General features: G+C 41.0%; 1 protein-coding gene across 2 annotated transcripts in view; it reads left to right on the top strand.

Annotated features, from left to right (window-relative positions):
- slc12a2 (solute carrier family 12 member 2) overlaps positions 1-24,610 on the top strand; it is a 79,645-nt gene that overhangs the window by 41,290 nt on the left and 13,745 nt on the right. The window contains exons 4-21 of one of the 2 annotated variants that reach the window (XM_074690519.1): positions 1,756-1,851; positions 4,926-5,065; positions 5,711-5,821; positions 6,274-6,382; positions 6,504-6,628; positions 7,575-7,659; positions 7,744-7,898; positions 7,978-8,085; positions 8,165-8,288; positions 8,535-8,636; positions 10,853-11,008; positions 11,557-11,656; positions 12,268-12,379; positions 15,223-15,363; positions 17,638-17,744; positions 20,471-20,550; positions 20,838-20,981; positions 23,411-23,458. In XM_074690519.1, coding sequence (XP_074546620.1) covers positions 1,756-1,851; positions 4,926-5,065; positions 5,711-5,821; positions 6,274-6,382; positions 6,504-6,628; positions 7,575-7,659; positions 7,744-7,898; positions 7,978-8,085; positions 8,165-8,288; positions 8,535-8,636; positions 10,853-11,008; positions 11,557-11,656; positions 12,268-12,379; positions 15,223-15,363; positions 17,638-17,744; positions 20,471-20,550; positions 20,838-20,981; positions 23,411-23,458 — 2,043 coding nt within the window. The remainder of the gene's footprint in view (positions 1-1,755; positions 1,852-4,925; positions 5,066-5,710; positions 5,822-6,273; positions 6,383-6,503; positions 6,629-7,574; positions 7,660-7,743; positions 7,899-7,977; positions 8,086-8,164; positions 8,289-8,534; positions 8,637-10,852; positions 11,009-11,556; positions 11,657-12,267; positions 12,380-15,222; positions 15,364-17,637; positions 17,745-20,470; positions 20,551-20,837; positions 20,982-23,410; positions 23,459-24,610) is intronic. The other variant, XM_074690520.1, reaches the window with a different exon arrangement.

The raw sequence follows: 24,610 nt of genomic DNA on the forward strand, positions 1-24,610 counted from the left end.
AAAGAGTGTGAAACGGTTTCTTCACAGGAAAGAGTCGGTGGTGAAACATGCTTCCTTGTCACGAATGTGGTGTAATTTATTCTGCAGCAGTGTCATGGTAGAATGAGGAACAGAGGAATCAACAGTGACAGGTCTGTTATGACCTGACCTGCTTTAAACTCAGTGGAAATACTCTTCACCTGTTCACTTACGCACACACATATATACACACATATATACACATACTTATATATATACTTTAGCCATCCTCCAGCAACAACTTTAAGCATATGGAAGAAAAAAAGCCTCTGCAGTGTTTCTGTAGCCCACCTCCTGGAAAAAAAAACACAGCTTTCACTCAGAGATATTAGTTTGTTGTGCAAACATTTGTTGTTGTTGCCAACCAGTTCACCTCAGAGTTCTCAAACAACAAAGGCTACCACATGACATTATTCAGGAAAAGCAAGAAAGTCACAATAACAATCAAATTTTAGAGCACATCCCAGAGATATACAACACTTCAACACTCTCCTGTTCAGGATCAGATTCCATTTTAGATTCTGGATCAGATTCTGGATCACATGTAGAGTGGCCCAGGTTCTTCTTGATCCATTTTTTGTTAAGTGTATTTCTGCCTCTGCATCTTCCTTCAGATCCTCCACAGAGGCTGAATTCATGGTGTTTTAAAACTAAATTGAAAACTATGCTTCAAAGACAAAGATGACATGTCGTAATCTGCTAAATAATCTCATAATATGGACCTGTAATCTGGGTGACGTGTACAAGGTGTTGATAGTCGCCAGTACTAACTGATCAAATGGGATCTATAATGTTCTTAAAGGAGAAACATCAGCCTGAAAGTCATTCATTTAAACATGCAGGAGGCTTTAGTCTGTTTCCATGATCAGCTGATCTATCGGGGTTACCGTCTGACCCCACAGTCTGGTGTTTTTAACATTTGGCTCGGATCAAACTGGGTCGGATTCTTTTCATCTTTTATTGGTTTTAAAAAAAGTCACGCAGGCTTTTAACACCACTTATCTCCATTACTGTAAAGCACTTAGCTTAGGTGTTAGCCTAGCCTGTCTGATTCACGTGTAGTTGGTCTCCAGCTGGTGAACAGAAATATGACCACGTCCCCTGTTACTGCTTCCCTTCACTGCCCTTTTAATGATTCATTTTTGAAATCTTTGGCTTGTTTCTGTCTTTCTCTCTGATCTTTGATTTATTTCATCTGACGCACTCAGATCTACTGCCCAGCTGATTCTGCCTGTCCTGAGATCTAGACTCCAAAGCTCTGGACTCATCCTCCCTGAATTTCTTGTTAACGTCACATTTCAACCATCACCTCTAACTGAAGTCTGGTTAAAGAGGCTGGCCCCCGAGTCAGTTTGATTCACACTGATGTTTCACTTTGATGTGCCAGAGTCGGCACCAGTCTGATAAAAACCTCCCTCTTCAGAGAAGTCAGCGAGCTGTGCGGCACGTGGCCCATATTTATTGACATTTGGGTCTCACTGTGTGGCCGGCTCGTACTGAGTGTTCGTCCATCTGTGTCAGTTATTTTCTCACTCCCCACTGTCCCTGAACCCCCCCGTGTCATCCTCCTCCGCGGTACTTGTTGATAATTGTGCGCTTTGATGTGAAATATCATCACACGCTGACGCTCTGATGTTACTTTTCTCAGAACGGTTGGAGGAACCTGCTGGAAAACTGTTAATAGTTTCACATTCTCCTCACTCTGAAAGGTTAAACTGCTTCTTTTATTCTTCACAGCTCTCTCCTGTTTGATTGTTGCCATGGCTACCGTAGTGACAACAATCACCGGCCTCTCCACATCCGCCATCGCCACCAATGGATTTGTACGAGGAGGTACACGCCACTTTTCTTTCCTTCCACCCCCCCTGTAGAAAGGCAGAGTTTTCTCCTCACATTCAGCCTCGTCTTCCTGCTGTGCAGTGTGAAACCAGGAGATCTGTGTGTGTGTGTGTGTGTGTGTGTGTGTGTGTCAGTGATGGATGAATGGCAGCTGCTCATGCTGTTACACGCACACTCTGCGGTAACACGTTTGTATTTTTATTTTTCAGTGAAAAAGGGGTTAAAATCACAGCGTCTCAGTGAGAGCAGAAACTCAATCAGATTACGGCGCCAAGGCAGAGTGGGTGGTCTGACACAGATATTAACACATTCCTCCGTCACATTTGTCACCGGATTAGGCCGCTAATTAGGTCAATAAAGATTAAAATCATATGGAATAAAAATTACACAAGAGTTCAGTTTATCCTGCACTTCCTGGACTCAGTCATGGAGATTTTTACCTCATGGGAAAAAGGTTTTTAGATCAACGAGATGATGCTTTAATGAGAGTCTGTCAGTTTCCAACGTTATGATACACGAAAATAAAAGCTAATATAACTCTGCCTTTTATGTAAACTTTAAACTTTGCCGTAGGAACAAAATAAGGTTATAAAAAACGAATGGATAAAGGTCCTTTAGGGCCTTGGGCAAAATTTAGAGGGCGCCTCTTAAACCAGCAGTCATCAATTATGTTAATTTCACATCAACTTAAATTGATCAAATTTGTAGCTTGACAGTTAGCTTTGAGCAAAAAACAGATTTCTTCTCTAGGAAAGAGGAAAAAGCTGTTGTGAAAGTCAGCTGTCTGTCCCCTTCCTTGAATATTATTTCTCTGGAAGTGGCACCAGGTTTGTTTTGGTAAAATCGCTAAGTTGACTAGTTATTGAACTCTTACTATAGTTCATTCATGTTCTGCTGGCTGAGCTAACATGCTAACTGCTGTTGCCACAGCTCTCATTCCTGACCCTGGTGACCCATACTCAAACTGAATTCAGGTGTTCTCATTATTTGCCTGTTTGTGTTTTTAAAAGTAAAAAAAATCCAAAAGAAACACCAAGTAATTCCTGAGGACGGTGTTTCTGTCACGTTTTTACCTGTATTGACAAGAAGAAGAATCCAAACTGAGGTCTTTTCTGACAAACCTAGTGTGAGAGTGGGTTTTAAGTAACACCCAGAGGCTTATTTACAGACGACTGGAGCTCTGTTTGTTTTGAACTTTATCTAAGACCTCATCATTGAAAGTTTTCTGAGGATTACTGGAAGTTAAACAAAGAGCTACTTAGCTGTGTTCCCATAACAAAAGATTTTCAGTGAGTATGGAGGAAAAAAGTTACATCACTGAAACATTACTGCTGATAAAAAGAGATTCAGATGTTTACATTTTATATTTTAGTTTCTCTTTGATTTCAAAGCAGTTCTGTTTTCTTTTTGATAAGAATACTGTCTGTATAAAATGTGGGTGACGAGCCTCTTACACTTTTCCCTCTACTAAGCACTGATACGAGAGAGTGATGAAGTCCTGCCCCTCCCTTAAACAAAACCTGTGTTTCCTTTGTTGTTTCTTCTGATCTGAGCACAAGTGGCTGGTTTAAGTGAGAACGATGCAGCGCACAGAAAACTTTCTGAATTACCAACTGCTTGGTCAGTGCTGTGTGGTAGACCGTCGGTTTTAGATGTTCTGTCATACTGCAGTGTTTTTGAGCACACCGTCCCCTCCTTACTGAAGGCTGGGTTACAATAAACAGAGGCATTCTGGGTATGACTTGGGATCTGTAGCTAGGCTAAACAGCTGGAAGGGAGTAAGGTGTGCACTTTGATGTGAAGGGAGGACAAAGAAGGATAAAGAAGAGAGCCCAGTGATGCATGAGAAGACCGTGTAGCTACTCAGGAGAGGAGCGCTGTCATCTGTTTGGAAGTGTTTTGATTTTTTAAATATCTCTCAGGGACCAAAATTTATTTCCTGTAAAATATTTGGCGTTATAGTTATCTAGGGATGCACGATATATCGGTATCAATATCAGTATTTGCCGATAATGGTCAGTTTTTTAACATATCTGCATCAGCTTATATTTACTCATTAGTTACCGGCCATTTTCTGAGCATCTTGAACGATCTTTCAAGACCCATATAAACTGTTTTCTATGACTATGTAAACACCAAAACTACCCAAGAAGAGTGAACTCCCTTTTTTATGTTCCTCTGTCTGTTTTTGATCCAAAAAAACAGACAAAACGTACTTTTTTATCGTGTTCATCTTGGGTGCTACATCCTTTGATCCTCTCCATGGTTGTCTTTTCTCTCAATAACGCCCGTCTTTCTCTCAAAACTATCAGGACGCATCATCTCAGATTTTTTTTAACCAATATTAATAATGGTAAATATCGGTTATCTGCCATAACAGCAAAATTAAAAACTAAAGCCAAACTTTTCATATTGCTGCATCCCTACAGTCGCCTGATCTGAGACCGTCATCTTCTATGAGCATCAGTGAAACAGGGCAGAAATACTGCCTCATACTGCCCAGTACTATGCTCAATGCTCAGGAAAAACAGAGAAGCTGGTCATCATTCACAGAGGCATAGGGTGTGATAGGACAATTTATTTGGGACAAAGAAACAGATACTTTTTTATTTCTTATTAAGATTTGGGAACCAGTAATTCCCATTTTCTGACATTTTATACACTCAACAGCTCAAAGATTTGGGGGAATGAGCCTTTGTGTTTCATTCTGCTCAGTTTTAAGGCTTTATTTTTGATCAAAGCAGCTGGGAAGTGTTAGAGAGTGTTGGTGTGAACAGCTGCTGAGCTGCAGCTGATGCAGACAAAGTGTGAAGGAGTGAAAGTGGAGGTTTTGTGGATCTCTGTGGTTAACCTGTGAGGCCATCAGAGGAAGTTTGGTGTCTTTCTAGTCACTTTGGTTTCTGAGTAATACTGTGTCAGCCCCTGAACACCATCAAACATGTTCGTTTTCTCCAGAAGGCTGCTTGTAATTCCCTCCCAGGGTAATCCTTCAAGATGCAGACATGCTGTTAGATTATGACTCTATATGCCAAATAGAAATGCTAACTGACTCACTCATTCACCTCCAGGTGGAGCGTATTACCTAATCTCCAGGAGTCTGGGTCCAGAATTTGGAGGCTCCATCGGTCTCATCTTTGCCTTCGCCAACGCTGTGGCTGTGGCCATGTACGTGGTCGGCTTTGCTGAAACCGTGGTGGAGCTGCTTGCTGTAAGTCTCTCTGCGCGTCATGACTCTGAAACAATTACTGCTTCTTGTCCTGAGTTTCTAAAAAACTTTCAGTGAGTTTGGCAGAAAAAAACATAAACCAACATTATTGGTTATCACTTTTTGGGTCTACTAGCTGCTCTCCTGTGTCTCCTGTTGGCCTTTATGTAGGGTCTTAAATGTAAAAGGAGAAAGAAAAAGGAAAACAAGCAAATAACATTTGTTTTTCTGCTAAAAGCAAAGCACTGAGACCTGCCAACTCCAGAGCTGCTGGGAGTGTTTTTCTGACATTTCATCCATTTAGAGGAACGATGCCATTAAGCTGTCTGAGTGGGGAGGGAGGGAGGTGTGAAAACTGCTGTCAAAGTATGACCTGACAACATTTCTGTTTGTCTGACGTCCTAAATAGTCATGTTTCCTCTTTTACATACCAGCAGACAACAGCGTGCCTGTATAAAAATGATCGAAATCAGTAAATCAGTCTGTTTTTATTTTATTAGATGGAGTGACACAAGACAGAAAACAGTGAATTGATATTTTAGTAACATAACCAAATTTTGTTGGTAAAAACTACAAGGACTCAAAAACTGGTTCTGCTTTTGTCACGTTTTTTCTCCCATTCATGAACTCTTTGTTTTATTTTTTCAGGGTGTAGACGCCATCATGACGGATGAGATCAATGACATCCGAATTATTGGCACCATCACCGTGATCCTCCTGCTGGGCATCTCAGTGGCGGGAATGGAGTGGGAGGCAAAGGTGAGACCAGGGTCCCACCAAAAGCTGAGCATCATTTGCTGCTCGTAGCTGCTCCACTCAGGTTCTGATTTACTACGAGAATCGCTCAAATGATATTAAAGTGCAGACACACCCAGTGTTAATTTCTATCCACACACACATGGTGAGCTGGATGGAGAGGGATGTGCTAAAGATGGTCGGGTAATTAAGTCAACCTGTCTCAGCTCCACCTCTCTGCTTCCTACTGTACTGTGAGTACCACTCATCAAAAGTTGGTTAGAGTCAGCTTCTCTTATCCGGAGACCACTATCTTTGAGCTCCATAATGTTCCTTCAGAAACCACTGGATGATGTCTCAGAGATTACAGCCACATTTTATATGGTCTATGGGTAAAATTCAGCAGTACTTCAATCTGATTTGATGTAAATGTGGTCTTAATTGACAGTAATGAATTGTTAATGTGTTTCTTCCAGGCCCAGATCTTCTTGCTGATTGTCCTCATCACAGCCATTATCAACTACTTCATCGGCACCTTCATCCCTTTCAAATCAAAGGAGCAATATGGCTACTTTGGTTATGACGGTATGACGGATATCTGTTAAACTTCCAAACCCCTGATAGTTTTTTATATCAAGTATTGTCAGAACTGGCTTTGCTTTTTCTGTTATCTTTTTGCTTAAACATCTATTTTTTATTTCATCAGGTGTCATCATGTGGGAAAATATGGGTCCAAACTTCAGAGAAGAAACGTTTTTCTCCGTCTTTGCCATCTTCTTCCCTGCAGCCACTGGTATTTTGGCTGGAGCCAACATTTCAGGAGACCTGGCAGTAAGTTTCCTGAAACAAGACATTTATAGATGTGTAGCACGGTGTACGGGACGCACCGATCCAACTTTTCTGGTCTCAATAGTAGTTTATTATTGTTGATTCTTGAAGTTGGGATTTGATTCAATATTGATTTAAATTCTAAATAATTAGAGTTTCTATTGTCAGTTTTTAAATATTTATTTTCATGTCCATATGGTGTGTGGCCTCACGTTTGAGCATTTTTTTGTTGTTTGGTCTAGCGCGGCCTCATAAGCGCCCCCCACTGACCAGGAGGTGGATCAATTCAGAGAATTTTCTGAATCAGTTTTAAATAGGGCAGGGAAATACTGTAATGCATCTATTAATCAATATTTTTACCCACCCCTACTCAGCACCAATACTGATACCTGGACTTTGGGTATCAACCGATCTGATACCATTGTTAAATTAAGAACTTGTTTGTCCTGCTGTGTGATAAAACTAGTAATTTTCTGGGTAATAGGCAAAAAAATGAGTATACAGAAATACTGAGGTTAGTATTTATTTAAACTATGTAGTTTTTAGATGCCTACCAGCTGTTTGGTAAAAGCAAATCTTCAGAACGTACAGAAAATAATACTCAATGTTAAACTTTTATACCTCGTAGACTGGTAATGCAGCAAAATACAAAGAAATTGCATCAGAGGTAACATCCCAAATCAAGTAACAGAGCGCCCCTCAAAAAAAAGCATAGAGCTGGTGGCTTTGATCGGCACCATGAACTGGGCCCTTCCCACTGATACCTGTGTATCCCTGATAGTAACATAAGCTTCTTATAAACCAGAAAATTCAGAAAACGAGCCCAAATGCTATTCCAACTCTTTTCTGCTGCATCTAAGTTTCCTCTTAATGCTGATCTCTAACTTAAGGCTCAGTTTTATTCAGATTAAAGTTTTGTGCATCTCAAAGCCTGTTATCCTTTTTCCAGGACCCCCAGCTGGCCATCCCCAGAGGAACCCTTCTGGCCATCCTGATCACAGGAATCGTCTACCTGGGAGTCGCCGTCTCCACAGGTGAAGTAACATGCCTTGTTTTTAACCGATGCTGTTGAGATTTCTACCTTCTTACACTGACTTCCATCCTGTGAATCACACCAGGCTCATGCATCGTCAGAGACGCCAGCGGGAGCTTGAACGACACCCTGAGCTCTCAGTTCATCAACTGCACCGATGCAGCCTGCAAATTCGGCTACGACTTCTCCTCCTGCAAGAGTGACAAATCCTGCAAATACGGACTCCACAATGACTTCCAGGTACTGACTTGAAGGTGAAGTTAAAGCGAGAGCTAAAACAATCAAGCCATGTCAATTTTTTATTAAATCTTTCCTTTAGGTGATGAGTCTGGTTTCTGGGTTTGGTCCCATCATCACTGCTGGAATCTTCTCTGCCACGTTGTCCTCAGCTCTGGCCTCATTGGTCAGTGCACCCAAAGTGTTCCAGGTAAGTGAGAAGGTTTTATTTTAAGCTCAGGTAACAGGGAAGTATGACCAGCTGAATACCAAATAATCTGTTTTCACAGGCTCTCTGTAAGGACAACATCTACCCCGGCCTGAGCATGTTCGCCAAGGGCTACGGGAAAAACAACGAGCCCCTGCGAGGTTACATCCTGACTTTTGGTATCGCTCTGGCCTTTATCCTCATAGGTAGGTATTTTATTACAATAAACGAAGAAAACTGGTTAATTAGCTGCTTCTCATTCTTGGCTTAATGAACTATTGGAGTTGTAAATAAAAAGAAAGGTGGTGGAAAAGTTTCTATCACACCGGGCTGGCTAACAACCAGCATGGGATGTGTTGTTGAGATGTTGATGTTGTGATAAAAAGTGGTTTAGCCTGAGAGTTGAAGTCTTCTGACCTTGTCTAAGTTAACCGTTTGTTTTCTTCCTGCAGCTGAGTTGAACGTGATTGCTCCGATCATTTCCAACTTCTTCTTGGCGTCGTACGCTTTGATCAACTTCTCCGTGTTCCACGCCTCTCTGGCCAACTCTCCAGGTAAGATCCAGACCCAGGAACAAGCGTACAGGATATTAGAATCACAACATGATGGATGATCCAGGAATTCAGACAGCAGAGCAGCTTCTTATCCCCTGTCTGATTGTAAAAACCAGAACCTCATCAACCAGGATGTCTGAGTCACGAGTCCTGTGCTGTTTAACCCTGACTGTGATTGGAAATGACGAGGATTCAGAAGGATTTACTTGAAGCACTTAGACGTGGCCGGAGCAGCGAAGAGCTTAGTGCCGAGTTTTACTGCTCGTATGACTCCTGTCTGACTGCCGGTACAGAGCTAATGGAGATCTGAGAGAAAGCATGCTACATTAGCATAGAGATAATCAGTTAGAGTCAGACAAAGATCAACACGGCTGTAAACACAGCTGTTCCCCATTTTAATCTATCGGTCACTGAAATAAAACTGAAGCAGAGAGTTCGGGAGGGTTGGCGTCACTGTCATTGAGACACAGCCACATCAGAAAAATAATTTCTATGATTCACTCACTGATGACACTGAGGGAACGTTGTGTAAAGTCAGAACAAAGATCTTCTGTTATTTTTATTTCTGTTTGTTGTTTAATGGCTTCAGCTCAGTGTGATATTTAATGTGACAGAGACACTCTGCATGGATTTATCTCAGGGGAAACCCCCAGTGGTTTCCAATTTTTACAAACTAGCCTCAGAGACCACTACAAGTTTTTCCTCCTATCAGCATCCCTGCATGCATGCAATCAGCTCCTCTCCAGTGTCAGAGCTCCAGCTCAGACACGTCTCCTTCAACGTGATGAGAAACTGCAGTGATGATCAGCTGATCAACCAAAGGGACAGACCAGGAGCTATTCCACCAAATATTAGTTTCTCGATTGATCTTGAGTTAAAACAAAAGTGTTATGTGTTGGATTTTGCATTTTTGAGCTCTGAGAGTTCTGCATCTTTTTGATTTCATATACTAGTCTCTGTTTTTTGTAAATAAAAGACCTAAAGAAAGCTGGGAGAAATGTTCAACGATAAATTGTTGGGGCTTTATTTTGTCCCTCTGGTACCCTGTAGTAGCTTTACATGACTTACAGTGAAAAAAAACATATTTTCTCCTCACATTAGTGTTTTAGAAACTCTTAAATCAGCCGCAGTCTGAAACACTTTGTTGCTGTCTGTAAAACAAAAACCCTCTGGAGTCTGGGGCAGTTATGGTCAGACCTTGATGTTTGAGGCCCCGTCACTCTGGCGTATACTATGACCTTATGACCTCATATTTCAGTAAGTCTCCTGAAGAGATGGTGGTGTTTTTTGAACTGATCATTTTAAACAGCTCCCTCAGGGGATCCTAAATCAGGGATTTATTTTCATATTCAAAATATGGGAAAGCAGAATTCCCCCTCTTTAGATTCAGTCAGGTCAAATTATTCATAAATGCAAAACTGGAATTGGATCAGTCCTTTTGATGTCAGTTCTGATTGACTGGGTGAATAATACTCAGCCTCTCTGCATGAAGAAATACTTGTTTGAGAAAGTGTTAACACAGTTGAGTGATTTGAGTGAACTAACCCTTTAGATTGCAGTAAATGAAATGCATCTGGTTTGATTTTGTGCTCTTTTCCACTCGATACCAAAGCTCTTGCAGAACTCCAGGTACAGATTCCCTCTCCTCCCAGCAGGTCGTTTTGTAATTACATGGACGTAAATGGTACATGGCTCCATATCCATTAAGAGACCAGAAATAAAGAGTTAAAAAAACACAAATCCCTGACCCCACATTGGTGCTCTGATCTCTTCAGGCTGATTTCTCCTCAGAGAAATGAGGAGCAGCATCATGTACCGTCTATGTCCTGTGGTTAGACTCTGTCATTATGTAACCACACACAGTCCCATCACTAAAACCCCTCTAGTCTAGTCTCTGTGAATCCCAGTTCATAAAAAACTCTCCCTAATGTCCGGTGTCACCCTCCGGTGTAACCCTCTGGTGTCCAGGCTAACAGGATGCTAACTCTCATTCTTTAACCTGACTTTGTTCATGCACTGTAACAGAAACTCTGACTGTTTTAAACCACATTAAAGTTATCAGTAATGCTCTCTTTTAAATCGCAGGTCTGACTCTTCTTCCCAAACTAAACATGAAGTGCATTTCCTCTGTTTACCATGAGTATTAATATTTAAACACCTTTGTGTACAGTTCTTGCCTTTGCTTCTCCCTGACTTGTGTTTGCTTGGTGCTTCAGGTTGGCGTCCCAGCTTTAAATACTACAACATGTGGGTTTCTCTTGCCGGAGCCATCCTGTGCTGCGTGGTGATGTTCGTTATTAACTGGTGGGCTGCTCTGCTCACCAACGTCATCGTCCTGGGTTTGTTTATCTACGTCAGCTACAAGAAGCCAGGTGAGACACTGAGAGTTAACTAAAGATTGAATTTAAAAAGTTATGGAGTTTGAGGAACCCAAAGAATTATGCTCAATTTAAGTAAAATACTTCTCAAATATGAGATTGGCAAAAGCAGTGATGCAAACGACTTTAGTGTGTGCAAGGTAACCCTTGATGGCTCAAAGTGTGATCACTAAAATATGATTTCTCAATATGAAAACGAGACAGTTATGAACTCAATCAAACTGTTTCTTTTGGATGGTGAAAAATAAAACAGTGACCTTTGGATGGTGTGAACTGTTTGACCAGATTCACCAAATCAAATTCATGCACTAAGTTGCCAGACCCCACAAAGCATCGAGTCCTCCCTTCCCCGTCTGTCCCTGCAGCTCTGAACACACACCTGTGTGCACACTCAGTTTGACACACAGCTACACACACATTCAGAGTGTGTCGGTGCCTGTGACGCCACATGGGTCAGCTGACCTGCGGCCCAGCAGGATGACCTGTAAACACTCATCCTGACGTCTCCGTGTGTCTCTGTCTGCGTGCGTTCTCTCCTCCAGATGTGAACTGGGGCTCGTCCACCCAGGCTCTGACCTACCACCAGGCCCTGACCCACACTCTGCACCTCAGCGGAGTGGAGGATCACATCAAGAACTTCAGGTAACAAAAACACACAGAAACACCTGCTGGTCATATTTCTAATTCACCATACTAATAAGCTCACCATTAGCATGCTTAAATGTAATCCGTTGACTTCTCTGATGTTACCAGAGCATGTGATGAAGCTGCCATCAGAACATGTCAGACCTCAGCAGGCCGTATCAAACATACATGTTACACATGTTTTTTTATCTGGCTACACATGTATCACATGCTCCAGTCGTGTGTTCAGGAGCATATTAGAGCTAATGTGGCTTCAAATGTTCCCATGTCAGCAAACCACTGGGGAAATTAAATGAAAGACAGTTGATGATGTCTTCAGAGTGCGTCCATGTTCCTCTGAGCTCTCCTCTCACCACCTCCCATTAAATCCCACAGAGCTTAACATATTTGCTTTGATGTGAGCTACTCTGCTCCTGTTTTTCCTTTTCTTTTTGTCCTGTACTAAGAAGACGAGAGGCCGCCGTGAAGGTCAGGAGAGAGTGGCTACGAGTAATCCTCTACATGTGGAGGCAGAGATGAAATTATGAAGATATTTGGTTCTCGGTAAAAACTGGCTGTAACCCAGCTGATTCCTCTCCTCTGTGTGTGCTGTGGGTTGTTTATTTCAGGCCGCAGTGTTTGGTGATGACAGGTTACCCCAACTCTCGTCCAGCTCTCCTGGATCTGGTTCACAGCTTCACCAAGAACGTTGGCCTGATGCTCTGTGGTCATATTCGGACGGTGAGAATGTAATCTTGTGTTTTCCCTTCTGCTGAGACTCAAAATGCCTCCACGGTGGACTAATGTGACATCACTGTGAAAGGAAACCTACAGAAAACAAACCATTTAGTCAGAGATTCCTTCAAACCTCTCAGACTTTTATCACATGAGCTGCTGGTCTACCTTCCTCCTCCTTGATCAGTGAGTTTGTTTAAGTTATAAGCAGCCTCATTGTTTAAAGTAGTTATTCTGGCTCTAACTCAAACTCTGTGGGACAAAAATAATGCAACAAACCACAAACACATCCCACCCAAGGTAGATCATCAACCCCCGTGGTCTGCTTGATGAAATCACTGTTTGGTCAGTTGAGTTTGGTGGCTTTAAACTCAACAGAGAAACAACTTTTTGGTTGAAGATTTTTACTTCAATGTATTTTGGATTTCACCACGCTCTTTTTAAACCCTCCTGACTCTTAGAAAAACAGTATTTTTACTTTTGAGAACACAGGAGTTGGTGGTCTACCTCTGCAGGGAGAGAAGAAATCCTTTAGGTCATCAGGTACCTTAGTTTGAAGCAAAACATATTTTGTTTTCAGTATTTTATGCTCCTCAAATGTGTTTTATCCAAACCTGTCACTAAAATCAAACAAAAGAAAGGTAGAGCAGCAACTTCTCATCTCAGAGGAGAGACTCTTTTAAGAGAGGGGTGTGAAAGCTGTTTCTGGTATAAAAAAATCATAGTTGTTCAACAAAAATGTCTTGTCTCTGGTCAGGAAATTTTCTGTAATATTGTCTGAGTAACTCATCAAACTGATGACAGAATTTTTTTATACTACAGATACTTCCTCTTTTTATTGTTTCTCCATCCCTCATTAGGCAGTTGTCATGTTTTGTATATTTCATTTTTAAAAGCCGAGCTCCTGTTATACCTCACAGACTGCCATCAGTAAGCGAGCTGAAGGGAGGCTTAGCTCCTCTCTCTGGGCCCCTGTGTCAGGTTACTGCTACTATGTGTAAATCTATTTCTCAGTGAGACTGTAAAGTCCACACTAAGCCTTTGGTGACTGTTGGCTGTTGTCAAAATACTGATTGATGTTGCTTCGATCATATATATAGCTTCTACAGGGCTTGGTTTGGTGTTAATGAGACGAAAAAACACATTTAAAGAAACTTTTAATTAAATTAAAACACATCCTTGTCCATTCAGAGGTCTCACTTTTCCCTCTCTCCCTGCTCCTCCTATAGCTCGACTTGCTGTTTTTCATTGACAAGAAATTTTATGGTTTCTTCTGTTCTTTTTAAAAGTGTTGGAAGAATCAGATGCAAAACCAAGCAGTGTTATCGTTTAAAGTAGAAAGACAGTCAGACAGCTACGACCATACACTGCAAAAACTGAAATCTAAGCAAGTTTTGTCTCCTTTTTCTGTAAAAACAGTCTCATCAGACTGAATTTGAGCCACATTTACCTCACAAATCAAGCAAAAATGTCTTATTTTAAGATATTAAAAGACTCCTGGATTCACTGCAAAAACTGAAATCTTATCAAGTGTTTTTGTCTTGTTTTCAGTGGAAAATTCCTTTTAAGACTCAATATGAGCCACATTCACCTCATCAGTTCAAAAAAATGTCTTGTTTCAAGTTATTTAAAGACAAAAATGAGGTCTGAATTGCTCGTAACCAGTAAAAAAAAATCTGCCAATGAAACAAGAGAAAAGTAACTTGTATACAGACATTATTCTAGACTCAAGGAAATTTTCAAGCAATTTTTTCTTGTTCCATTGGCAGATTTTTTTACTGGTTACAAGCGATTCAAGCCTTATTTTTGTTCTCTGATAACTTCAAACAAGACATTTTTCTGGATTGATAAGTTGAATTTGGCTCATATTGAGTAGAACAAGACAATTTTTACTTAAAACAAGACAAAAACACTTGATAAGATTTCAGTTTTTTGCAGTGTTGCTTATGAAGAGTAATTAAATCTGCCAGTGGGAAAAATGACACTTCAAGTTTGTTGCATTAAGACTTGATTCTTATATTTTAAGAAACTTCAAAAGCACATTTTTTTACCTCACCCATGTTTTATTTGGGATAAATTTAGCCTCTAGGAAATTTCAGGAACTCTTCAGGAGCTTAGTGTGTGTGTGTGTGAATACAGCTTTGGAGAACCTATCCTAACCTGACAGTGACAAAGCAAAACCTTTCAGTGGATTATTTGATCACTTTAATGAATGTTTCAGATTTCACTGCCTGAGTTTTCTGCTGCAGGATGAAATCATCTCAAACAGCAAATCAGGCACTTTTTACACCCGTCAGTTATTTTGACCCTAGAATAATCAAACCTTGAATCTTTCTTTGAGCATGCTCACAGCTCAGGATCAAACTTGTCATTAAACCTCTGCAATACGCCTCATTCTTTCAATGCTTGCACCCTGTGTTAAAAGCCTTTCACTAACCCTCCCTCCCCGCCAGGCATGAACGCTCCACAATGATTGGATAAAAACAGTTCTGTGGAACACGCCGACCTCCTCGAGTGGCCTCCGATCTAAAACCTCAGCCTGCTTCTGTTGCCTCCATTAAAACTGAGTGGAGTGTGTAAACATTCCCAGCTAATGTAGTTACAGTTTCCTGGCTGAGTAGAAGCTCTGTGAGCTTTTTCTGCAGGACTGGGATCTGAAGGTTGAATCCCTCAGTGTAAAAATCTGGAAATGATGATTTTAGATTCACATGATCCAAACCTCTGCTGTGGTTATAACTCTGTGTGTGTGTGTGTGTGTGTGTGTGTGTGTGTGTGTGTGTGTGTGTGTGTGTGTGTGTGTGTGTGTGTGTGTGTGTGTGTGTGTGTGTGTGTGTGTTTGTGTTGTGCAGGGCTACAGGAGGCCAAATTTCAAAGACCTGCTCACAGATCAGGCCCGATATCAGCGCTGGCTGCTGAAGAACGAAACCAAGGGCTTCTACACGCCTGTTTTTGCTGAGGACATGAGGCAGGGGACACAGTACCTGCTACAGGTAGGATGAACAGTTTAGAGGGAGTCAGACCCTGGAAGAAACCGCTGTGTGTATTGGCTGTGTGTGTGTGTATGCATTATTCCCAGGAAACATTAATCCAGCAGCAGAAAACTGGAGGAAAGCAGTTCAGTTTGTGTAACTCTGAACATGTCTGTAACAATTTCATATCAAGGATTATTTAATTCATTCAGTTAAAGCCTCTAAAGTTAAAAAAAACTTCTGGCCAGCATCTCTTTGAACTGTCCAAAATCATTTCAGATCCTTTCATGCATTTTTCAACACACAAAGTCTCATTAAGCTGCACAGAAACACATTAATAAAGTTCCACCAAGCAAATTCAGCAGAGAGGCATTCTCTGCTCAATAAAGCACAGCACTGACACAATGTTTCGTATTGTTTATTGCTCATAAATCCAAAGACATAACCCAGATTAGCATGTTTCTGTGAGATGTCTGACTCTTCAGCTTCAGGTCCTTCAGCTTGTGCTGAGGATACAGATTACTGACGGCTCATAAATTAACAGTTTTATTCTGAAACTGCTTCAAGCTGAAGATTAATCCACATTTATGGAGTATTTGAGTCAGTGGAATGACACAGACTCACTAAGGCTACATCATTATCTTTGAAGTAGTTTTACACGGCTGTCATTCTGATCCTCTTTTGTCAAATAAACCAGTTCACACAGATTTACAGATCTACTGAAGGAGCAGACTGATGGTTACAAGGTTAAAAAAAGAACCAGAATTGAGTTTTGGAGGCAAAGGTCTGTTGTTTCCAGACGTCTCTCCAATCCATCAGTCATGCATGTAGCGTGGAATAAGTCCTGGAGTTGTTTGCAGATGTTTTCTGTGTCTGCAGCTGCAAAATCTGTTGTTCCAGTCACACCACATCCATCATGAGCTGGCTCTGTCCCACTGAAGAAATACAGACTTTTTCCATTTGATTTCTTTTCAAACTACTTAAAATGTCCTCAAAATGTTAGAGAGGAGAGTGTGATATAGATGAATTTATTAAAGTCTGAGGGCACAGGTGGAGAAATACAGCAGGGGGGTGGGGGTGCAGACGCTGCTGTGCATCATGAGACATGTCGGCACTAAGGCTTTAAAAACTTTTGAGCTTTCAACACCACATGCTTCAAAACAATACAGTCTGTTATTGTTTTATTTAGTAAGCACTGAAGCTTGTAAAAAAATATATGTAGAGGTGTGAAAACATTTTATTATCTGATTATTTTTCACTGTGGATGCTTCCAAAAATAGATTATCATTACAAATGTACAGAAAGAAAAGTTCAGGATTTGGTTTGTGTGTGTGTCTCTGCTCTGGTCTCCGTCAGAGCCACCGCACAGTTAACAGATCTCACTGACAGACCAGCAAATGGCTTTTTTTAATCGACATCTATTGTCTCAGAATGACACGTGTTACTTTTACATCTTTAAACAAAAATTCAAACACCCTCCCTGAACAGAAAAACATTTCCCCTGGTTTATTATGGAAAAATTCTGAGGAAATATTTTTTTCTTAGACATAATTTCCAGGAAAGTCATGAAATGAAACTGCTTTTTGTTTATTTGTTGTTGTTTGTTATTAACCTTGTCTGAAATGTTGCTCTGTGTTCAAAGAGTCAAGAGTGTTGAAGCTGGTGTAATCATAGTTTTATTTTAACCAGCACACCGCAAAAAATGAAGTTTTATCATGTGTTTTTATTTTCAGTAAAAAAAATGTCTTTTTAGACTTGATATGAGCCACATTCACTTGATAAGTCCAGAAAAGTGTCTTATTTCAAGTTATTTAGAGACAAAAATGAGGTCTTAATTAATTGTAACGAGGATAAAACTCAGTTGGTGAAGAAAAATGTACTTATATTAAGACATTGTTCTAATCTTGATAAGCTCTTATGCTCTTTTTTACTTGTTACAAGCAATTCAGACCTCATTTTTGTCTTTAAATAACTTGAAATAAGACATTTTTTTGGACTGATCAAGTGAATGTGGCTCATATCAAGTATGGAACAACATTTTTTTCTGAAAATAAGAGAAAAACACTTGGTAAGATTTTTGCAGTGTAACTGCTGAATTTAAAATTCTGGTATCATACCAGACTCCTTGAAAACAAGATGCTGCATCTCAAAGGGCTGTGCCTCAGTAAATTCAAATTCAAATACCTCTGGTCTGCACATCTCATGGAGCATGAGTTCAACATTTATAAACAACGCCAGTTAAAATCCAGATCTAACAGGTTGACAGAAACCCTGATCCCTCTCTCCTTCTTCCAGGCTGCCGGTCTGGGTCGCCTGAAGCCGAACACTTTGGTCCTGGGCTTCAAGAACGACTGGAGGGACGGAGACATGATGAACGTGGAGACATACATCAGCATGATCCAGTGAGTGTCTCTGGGTGGACAGATTTATATCTCCTCTTTTCTGTAACTGTGACTTGAAAAGGTCGAGACATCTCACATTTGCGGAGTAGATATGTCAGTGGAAGCTGTGCAGTAGAATAATAGTGGCTGTAAGATAAATATTATCACGATCTGAGCCAAGGTGAGCTGGTTTCTGGGAACAGTGATTTTTATACTTTATTAAACAGAGAGCAGAACAGTATTTCCTCCCTGAAGTCCCAACTGCAGTCATCAGTGTGCTGCTTTTGTTAAAACAAACACTCCCCACACAAAGACTTTTTGTTTACTTCCAGAAATGACAGCTAATCATCTGAAAAAGCTGGAAGCCGAAAACGTCTGACTCATTAGAAAGAAAACCAACTGAAGCGATCATGTCGTTATGAAAACACTTGGTTATCCATTTTCTTTGAATCCTCTCCCTCAGACCTTTGCCGCTCTAATAGAATACGTTCCTCCTGCCATGTTTTATTCATCATTAAGAGTATAATTTTCCTGGTCCCTCATTTTGCACACACTGCATCAGCCTTGGTGCAGCCGGCTCCTGCAGAAGCTGTGTGCATGAATACTGGATGAAGTGCTGTCAGACAGCAGGAGGGCAGGAGAGGACACTTTCTGGGACTGTTTTCAAGCTGTTTAGTCTCCACAGACTCATGAATGCAGGACTCAAACGTTGAGGAGTAAAAGAAAACTTGTGAGGTAGCACTGAGGCCCACAGACAGCCAGAAGTAGGCAGGAAACATCCTTATGCTGAAAAAGTTTAAGGTTACTGAAGACAGATTTGTTTTCATTTGTCTCACATCTTGAGTCAGTTTTGTTGTCTCGTCTGCAAACAGAAAACTTTCCTCAGAAAGTAAAAGTGAAACCTCAGAGATCATCAGCTCACAGTCATACAGCAGGGGGAGAATATAAATTATTAAAATTGCAGAGTGTGTGTTCAGTCCCAGTGTGTTACACTCAGCCTGCTCTCTTGCAGACAGGCTTCACTAACACCTGTGCTTTTGAAGCAGGGAGTAGATGAGAGGTTTAGGTCCAAACCTGCCTGTGTAGACTCACCTTTCTGTCTGCATGAAACCTGCAAACAGCAGAATCCAGGAATATCGCTGAGTTTATACACGGCTGAACTCTACAGTCTGTGCTCCATGAACTTATTTACATATTCAAAGAAAAGTAAACTTTGACTTTCTCCTCAACTACTCTTCTTGTCATCTTTATGCTTCTATTTCTTCCTCTTCTCCTCCATTTACTTCCTAATCTTTTTTCTCTGCATCTCCTCTTTTATCTTGTTGTCGATCTTCAACTTTGTCCAAATGCAGCTCTTCCTGTTTTGACACATTCTTTAAAGGAAGCTCCGTGTCGTCTACTGAAACATGACAGTCTTATCTCTTCTCTTCAAAATAATTTTAGATGAATTTGCTGTTTGAAAGCTCTTTTTCTTTTCTAACATTTGTACCACCAGTGATAACATCCTAACCCTCCAAATCTTTTTTGATAAGCCTGCATTGAATCTTGGGAAATGGAGGGTCACCAGTGATTGTGTCTCAGCTGTGAGGAGACTGAGATGGTCCTTAAAGGATACTTAGAAACAGCATTATGTCTCCTTCTTTCTCGCCCTCATCGTATCCTTCTTTAATGTCTCTTTCACCATCCCTTCCCATCTTTTCTCTGTCTCGTCTTCTTCTTTGTCCTTTCAATCTGTACCTCCTTTTTTGTGATGCTTTTTCTCTACCTTGTTCCTTTTTCCCAACTCCTGCTTTTTTGTCTTTCTCTTTGTCTCCTTCTTCCTTGTCTCCTCTGCTTCTTCTTCATTTCTGTCTTCTTCCCCTCCTCCTGCTCTTAGTATTCCTTGATTTTATTGTCCTCTTCCATCTTTCCTCGTGCTCTTCTCAGTCTTGTGTCCTTTACTGTTTTTGCTCTTCCTTCTTTCTTCTTCGCTTTTATCTCCTTTCCCCCTCCTGTTTGCCATCTTCTCTTTCTCCTTTTTTCCTCTTTCCACTCCTTCTTCTTTTCCTTCATCTCCTCTCTCCTGTAGAATCTTATCTGAGCTGTATATTTTTTTATACTATTGCACTGAAGTGTCAGTGTGCTTGTTCCCTCTCTTGCCTCTGGTGGGTGGATGTACATTTTCTTGTTACACCGTGTGTTTGTGTAGCCTAACAGTCACAGTCTCCATATGCGCCCACAGAAGGAGTAAGAGGTGTAAGGCTGCTGAGCTGAGACTGTTTCACACAGTAAATGAGCAGTACAAGTCTGTGTGTGTGTGTGTGTGTGTGTGTGTGTGTGTGTGTGTGTGTGTGTGTGTGTGTGTGTGTGTGTGTGTGTGTGTGTGTGTGTGTGTGTGTGTGTGTGTGTGTGTGTGTGTGTGTGTGTGTGTGTGTGCGTGCGTGCGTGTGTGTGTGTGTGTGTGGAATCTGTCCCCCCTGCTGCTCCCTCATTGGGTCATGTGAGTGTGTGTTTGGAGACTTTAATCTGAAAGAGTTTCTGATTGTAACGTGTGAGGATTAAAGTTTTAGAGCTGAAGGTCAGAGATGGTTCAGCTCCAAATATAAAAACCAGTTAATACGCTCAGCTATGTGCCCTTTGATTTACTCAGCAGCGTGTTCACACACTTGTTTGTGTTTGTTAGTCTTTCTTGGTTGATGTTTATGTCAGTGGGTATGCCTCAGTCTTTTTGCTGATCTGAATCTTTATTTCTTTTTTTTTTCCCGCAGTGATGCCTTCGACTTCCAGTTTGGTGCCGTCATTCTGAGACTAAAGGAGGGACTTGATGTGTCTCATATCCAAGGACAAGGTACCACACACACACTCTCACACACATGCTCACACACACAAACTGAAGTCGATTTCTCATATGTTTGAACTCCAAAAAAAACTCCCAGAAATTTCACCAATGGCTGAACACAAACAGTCAAAGATTTTACCCCAGCTTCCTCAGAGGTGACCCTTCGGTCCAAAGTGTGTTCATGTGTGTTGTCAGCTAAACCCTGTGGCTACATCTCATTTCCTGTGTCCTGTTTTCTTTAAATTTTTCTCACCCCCTGCTCCCTCTTCCTCCCTCTTCCTCCCACTTCCCCCCAGACGAGCTGCTGTCCTCTCAGGAGAAGTCCTCGGGGATGAAGGATGTGATCGTGTCCATAGACACCAGCAAAGACTCTGACGCTGATTCATCCAAACCGTCCTCCAAGGCCACCAGCCTGCAGAACAGCCCGGCTATTCAGAAAGGTCAGACACACCGTGAGCTTCTCCACAGATAAAATAACATCCACTCTTTTTCTAAGTTATTCTGCTGAACAGGTCTGACGGATTATAAACAGCTCTGCATCATTTTTTACATCACTGATTAATCCACACACCAGCTGATTGTTTACAGTGACATAAGCAGCAACACGTCCTCATGTACATGAGTATGGATCTAAAAAAATACCACTTCACTCAAGTTGTCAGAGATTTCTTTCTGACAAAACGCCACCTCCAAAAAAACTCTCCTTTCCAGATAAGACTGTCTTTGTTCATCTATTTCCTTTAATGTCACTTGCTCTTTCCACTTCATCGTCTCTGATAATCCTATTTTAACACAATCTTAATCCAGATTGTTGAGATCCAAGTTTGATTGAAAACTTAAGCAGTTTTTTTTCTAATTATTTGAATGAAAAAATTTTGATTTATAAAACTGAGCTGCTATAGACTGTACGAAAAATGGACATCGTCTTGCCTGTCTCGAAGTGGAGTTGCATCAATAACTGCTCCCCCTGGTGGCTGGCTGCAGTATAGGTAAAAAAAAAAAAGTCTGTCTCTCCAGTCATTCCAGATGGGCTGTGGTCAAACTTTAAAAAATGAATACACCTTATAAAAATGTTTCTCAAGTACGATTGTTGTGGTGATTTGAAGATATCATTTGGCCGTCTTGTATTCAAGTCCTCTTTTTTCTGAAAAGTTTCCTTTTTATTAGTTATAGAGGTTAAATACAAGGTTCTATGTCCCGTTTAACAATGATTGGCAGCTGCTGTTCTTGTGTATTTTTTTCGGGGATCGTAAAATATGTTGGGAGGCAGAGCCAAGAAGACATTAGACTCTTGAAAGAAAACAATAGTTATTATTTTTGTCACCCGGCTCCACTCTGATTTTCCCAGAATCCCTCCCTGATCAGAACCCTCAGGGATGGTGCTATGGCTAACATTAGCATTAGCTATTGTTGGTGTGTTGTGTCACATTACAGAATGACAGAATTGTAGGTTCAGGAGATGTAATCACACTGTGGGAGCTTCACATAGACACACACCCAGACAGAAACTAGCACATTCACGCACACACACACACACACACACACACACACACACACACACACACACACACACACACACACTCACACACACACACACACACACACACACACACACACACACACACACTCACACACACACTCACACACAGACTCACACACAGCGCTATTCCACCCTATCACCATCAATGAGAGGGGGCGCTACAGGGAGGAAAATACCACACATTAATTGGGCAGTAAGAAAAATGTTTCACTGTTATCTTATAATAATGATAGCTAGCTAACCAGAGGTTATTTATACTATGCTCTTCTTCTGATTGGTTAATCTTTGCCGTATAAACTTAAAATGATGATGAAGAGTTTTCAAGTTTGGACTCTGAGTGTTGGTGTTTAACAAAAAGGCCACTTAGACGTGGCACCAAAGAAGAAGAGCTGAGGTGTGGTTTTGGTTGTTTTATCACTTTTTATTTGCTAATAGGTTGATTAAATATTTTTTCTATTCCAAAATGAAAACACTCGGCTTAAATGTTTTTGTTTTTATCAAAACCATCTTACACACATTGCTCACAGCATTTCAGGTCGAACAGAGGAAGTCTGTTTGACCTGAAATCAGTTTAACACAGCTCCCACTTCAGAGTTAATCCATCAATGGTTCCTTTATTCTATAGCAAACACACACACACACACACACACACACACACACACACACACACACACACACACACACACACACACACACACACACACACACACACACACACAGGAAGTCGCCCCAGTGACCCTCGACCCCAGTGTTCCCACTGCGCCCAGTTTGTTTGTCCACAGATGTCTCAGGCCATTGTGTGTGTGTTTGTGTGTGTGTGTGTGTGTGTGTGTGTGTGTGTGTGTGTGTGTGTGTGTGTGTGTGTGTGTGTGTGTGTGTAGCCTCAGACTGTGAGAACTGTGAGTCTGGATGACGTCTGAGTGATGTTTGTGAGCTTTAGTCGAACTCTTCTTGTTGAATTGTCACAGATCGTGTGTGACGCTGACCGCTGCTTCACTGTCTGTGAATATTAATGATTATGAGCTGATGAAAAGGTGAACTCTAACAGATCTAACAGAAAAAAAACACCTGTAGCCTCCTTAAAGCTCCTGTGAGGATTTTTCTGTGTGTATTGAGTTTGGCGCCTCCTGTGGACAAACTGCTGCATCATTGTCTTTGCTAAATTTGTCCCACAGGAGCTTTGAGGTGATAAATTCAGTGGTAATTTTTGTATTTGAAGACAATCTTAATTTGAATACTTGAATTTGATCTGTTACCCAGAAACCTCTTCAGATCAACTTTTTACCTCATCCATGATTTTTTTCTCTCCCTCTTTCTCGTGTTTCTCAGATGACGACGATGACGGCAAAGCTCCCACTCAGCCCCTGTTGAAAAAAGGCAGGAGATCCGTTTTGTTGAGTTGCCTTAAAAACCTTCCTTTGCTTTGATTTCTCTGTTTCTTTGCTCCTTTCCTTCCTCCCTGCTCTGTCTTTTTGTCACCTGACCTTTGACGGTATATTTTGAATTCCTGTCCTATTAACACACCGTCCTGCTCCCTGCCGTCTCTGCTCAGCATCTCTTTGGTGTTTCCGGCTTTGGAGGAAAACATTTAGCCTTTCTCTCTCCTCCTGCTGCCCAGCCTCTGAACTCTGTCTTTGAGCCTTTAACTTGATCCAAGTCTGGACTTTTTGAACGTTGTGAGTGTGTGCAGATGTCTCACTTTGGGTCCCTCTCTCTTTCTGCTGCTTCTCGTCTCTCTGAGGTGACACTTTGTCTGCAGCTTCTTTTTTCCAGGATGAAAACTGCTCTCCTGTTTTCATGTTTCAGCTGACTCTTCCTGCTCCTCTCACAGCTTCTCTCCCTGTTTGTTAGCAAGTAGTATTGATGATGTTTCCCCTGTTCATTTAGGTCAAAATCAAAGAAATAAGACCATTAAATTTTTAATTAAAAAAAATCTGATGAAGTAAAATTCTAGAGAAAAATCATAATCACTGTGACAGTCTTTGTTTTCATCCACTAAACCTCATTTCATAGTTTAACAGCCTTTGTTTTCAATGAAACCAGCTTTCGGCAGCTAATGCTAGAAAGCATTTCATGGAGACGGAACTGTAACCATCTTTTTTACCATACCTCCCTCTCAAAGAGATTTGTGTTCGTTTTAAAACCTTTTTTTCTTTTTGGTCGAGTTACAAATCCTAACCATGGATCCCCCTGAGAATCCAAACATCCAGTCTCTGACTTTTCATTTTTCATTCCTAGAAAACTTACTTTTAAATCATTAAGAAGGATTTTCAAGCATCACTGTCTTCCCAAAGACGCATAATGCTACAGTAAGTGATAGACGTCACAGGAGGCTTGAAGGGTTCAGTTTAGTGTTTGAAAACTTGAACTGTAATAAAAAAAAGATTTTACAGGAGGGAGAACAAACAGGTTATGAGCAGATGCCCTCAGGATTTGTGTTTTCATTCTGACTGTTTCAGAGCTCCTGTTTGAGGTCAACAAAAGAATAAGGGAGCACAAATTTTCATCTGCTGATGCTTAAAATTAACA

This window comes from Halichoeres trimaculatus, unplaced genomic scaffold (assembly GCF_033239565.1).
Source record: "Halichoeres trimaculatus isolate MK-OKI-2021-1 unplaced genomic scaffold, fHalTri1.1 fHalTri1_scaffold_16, whole genome shotgun sequence".
In the NCBI taxonomy this organism is placed as follows: Eukaryota; Metazoa; Chordata; class Actinopteri; order Labriformes; family Labridae; genus Halichoeres; species Halichoeres trimaculatus.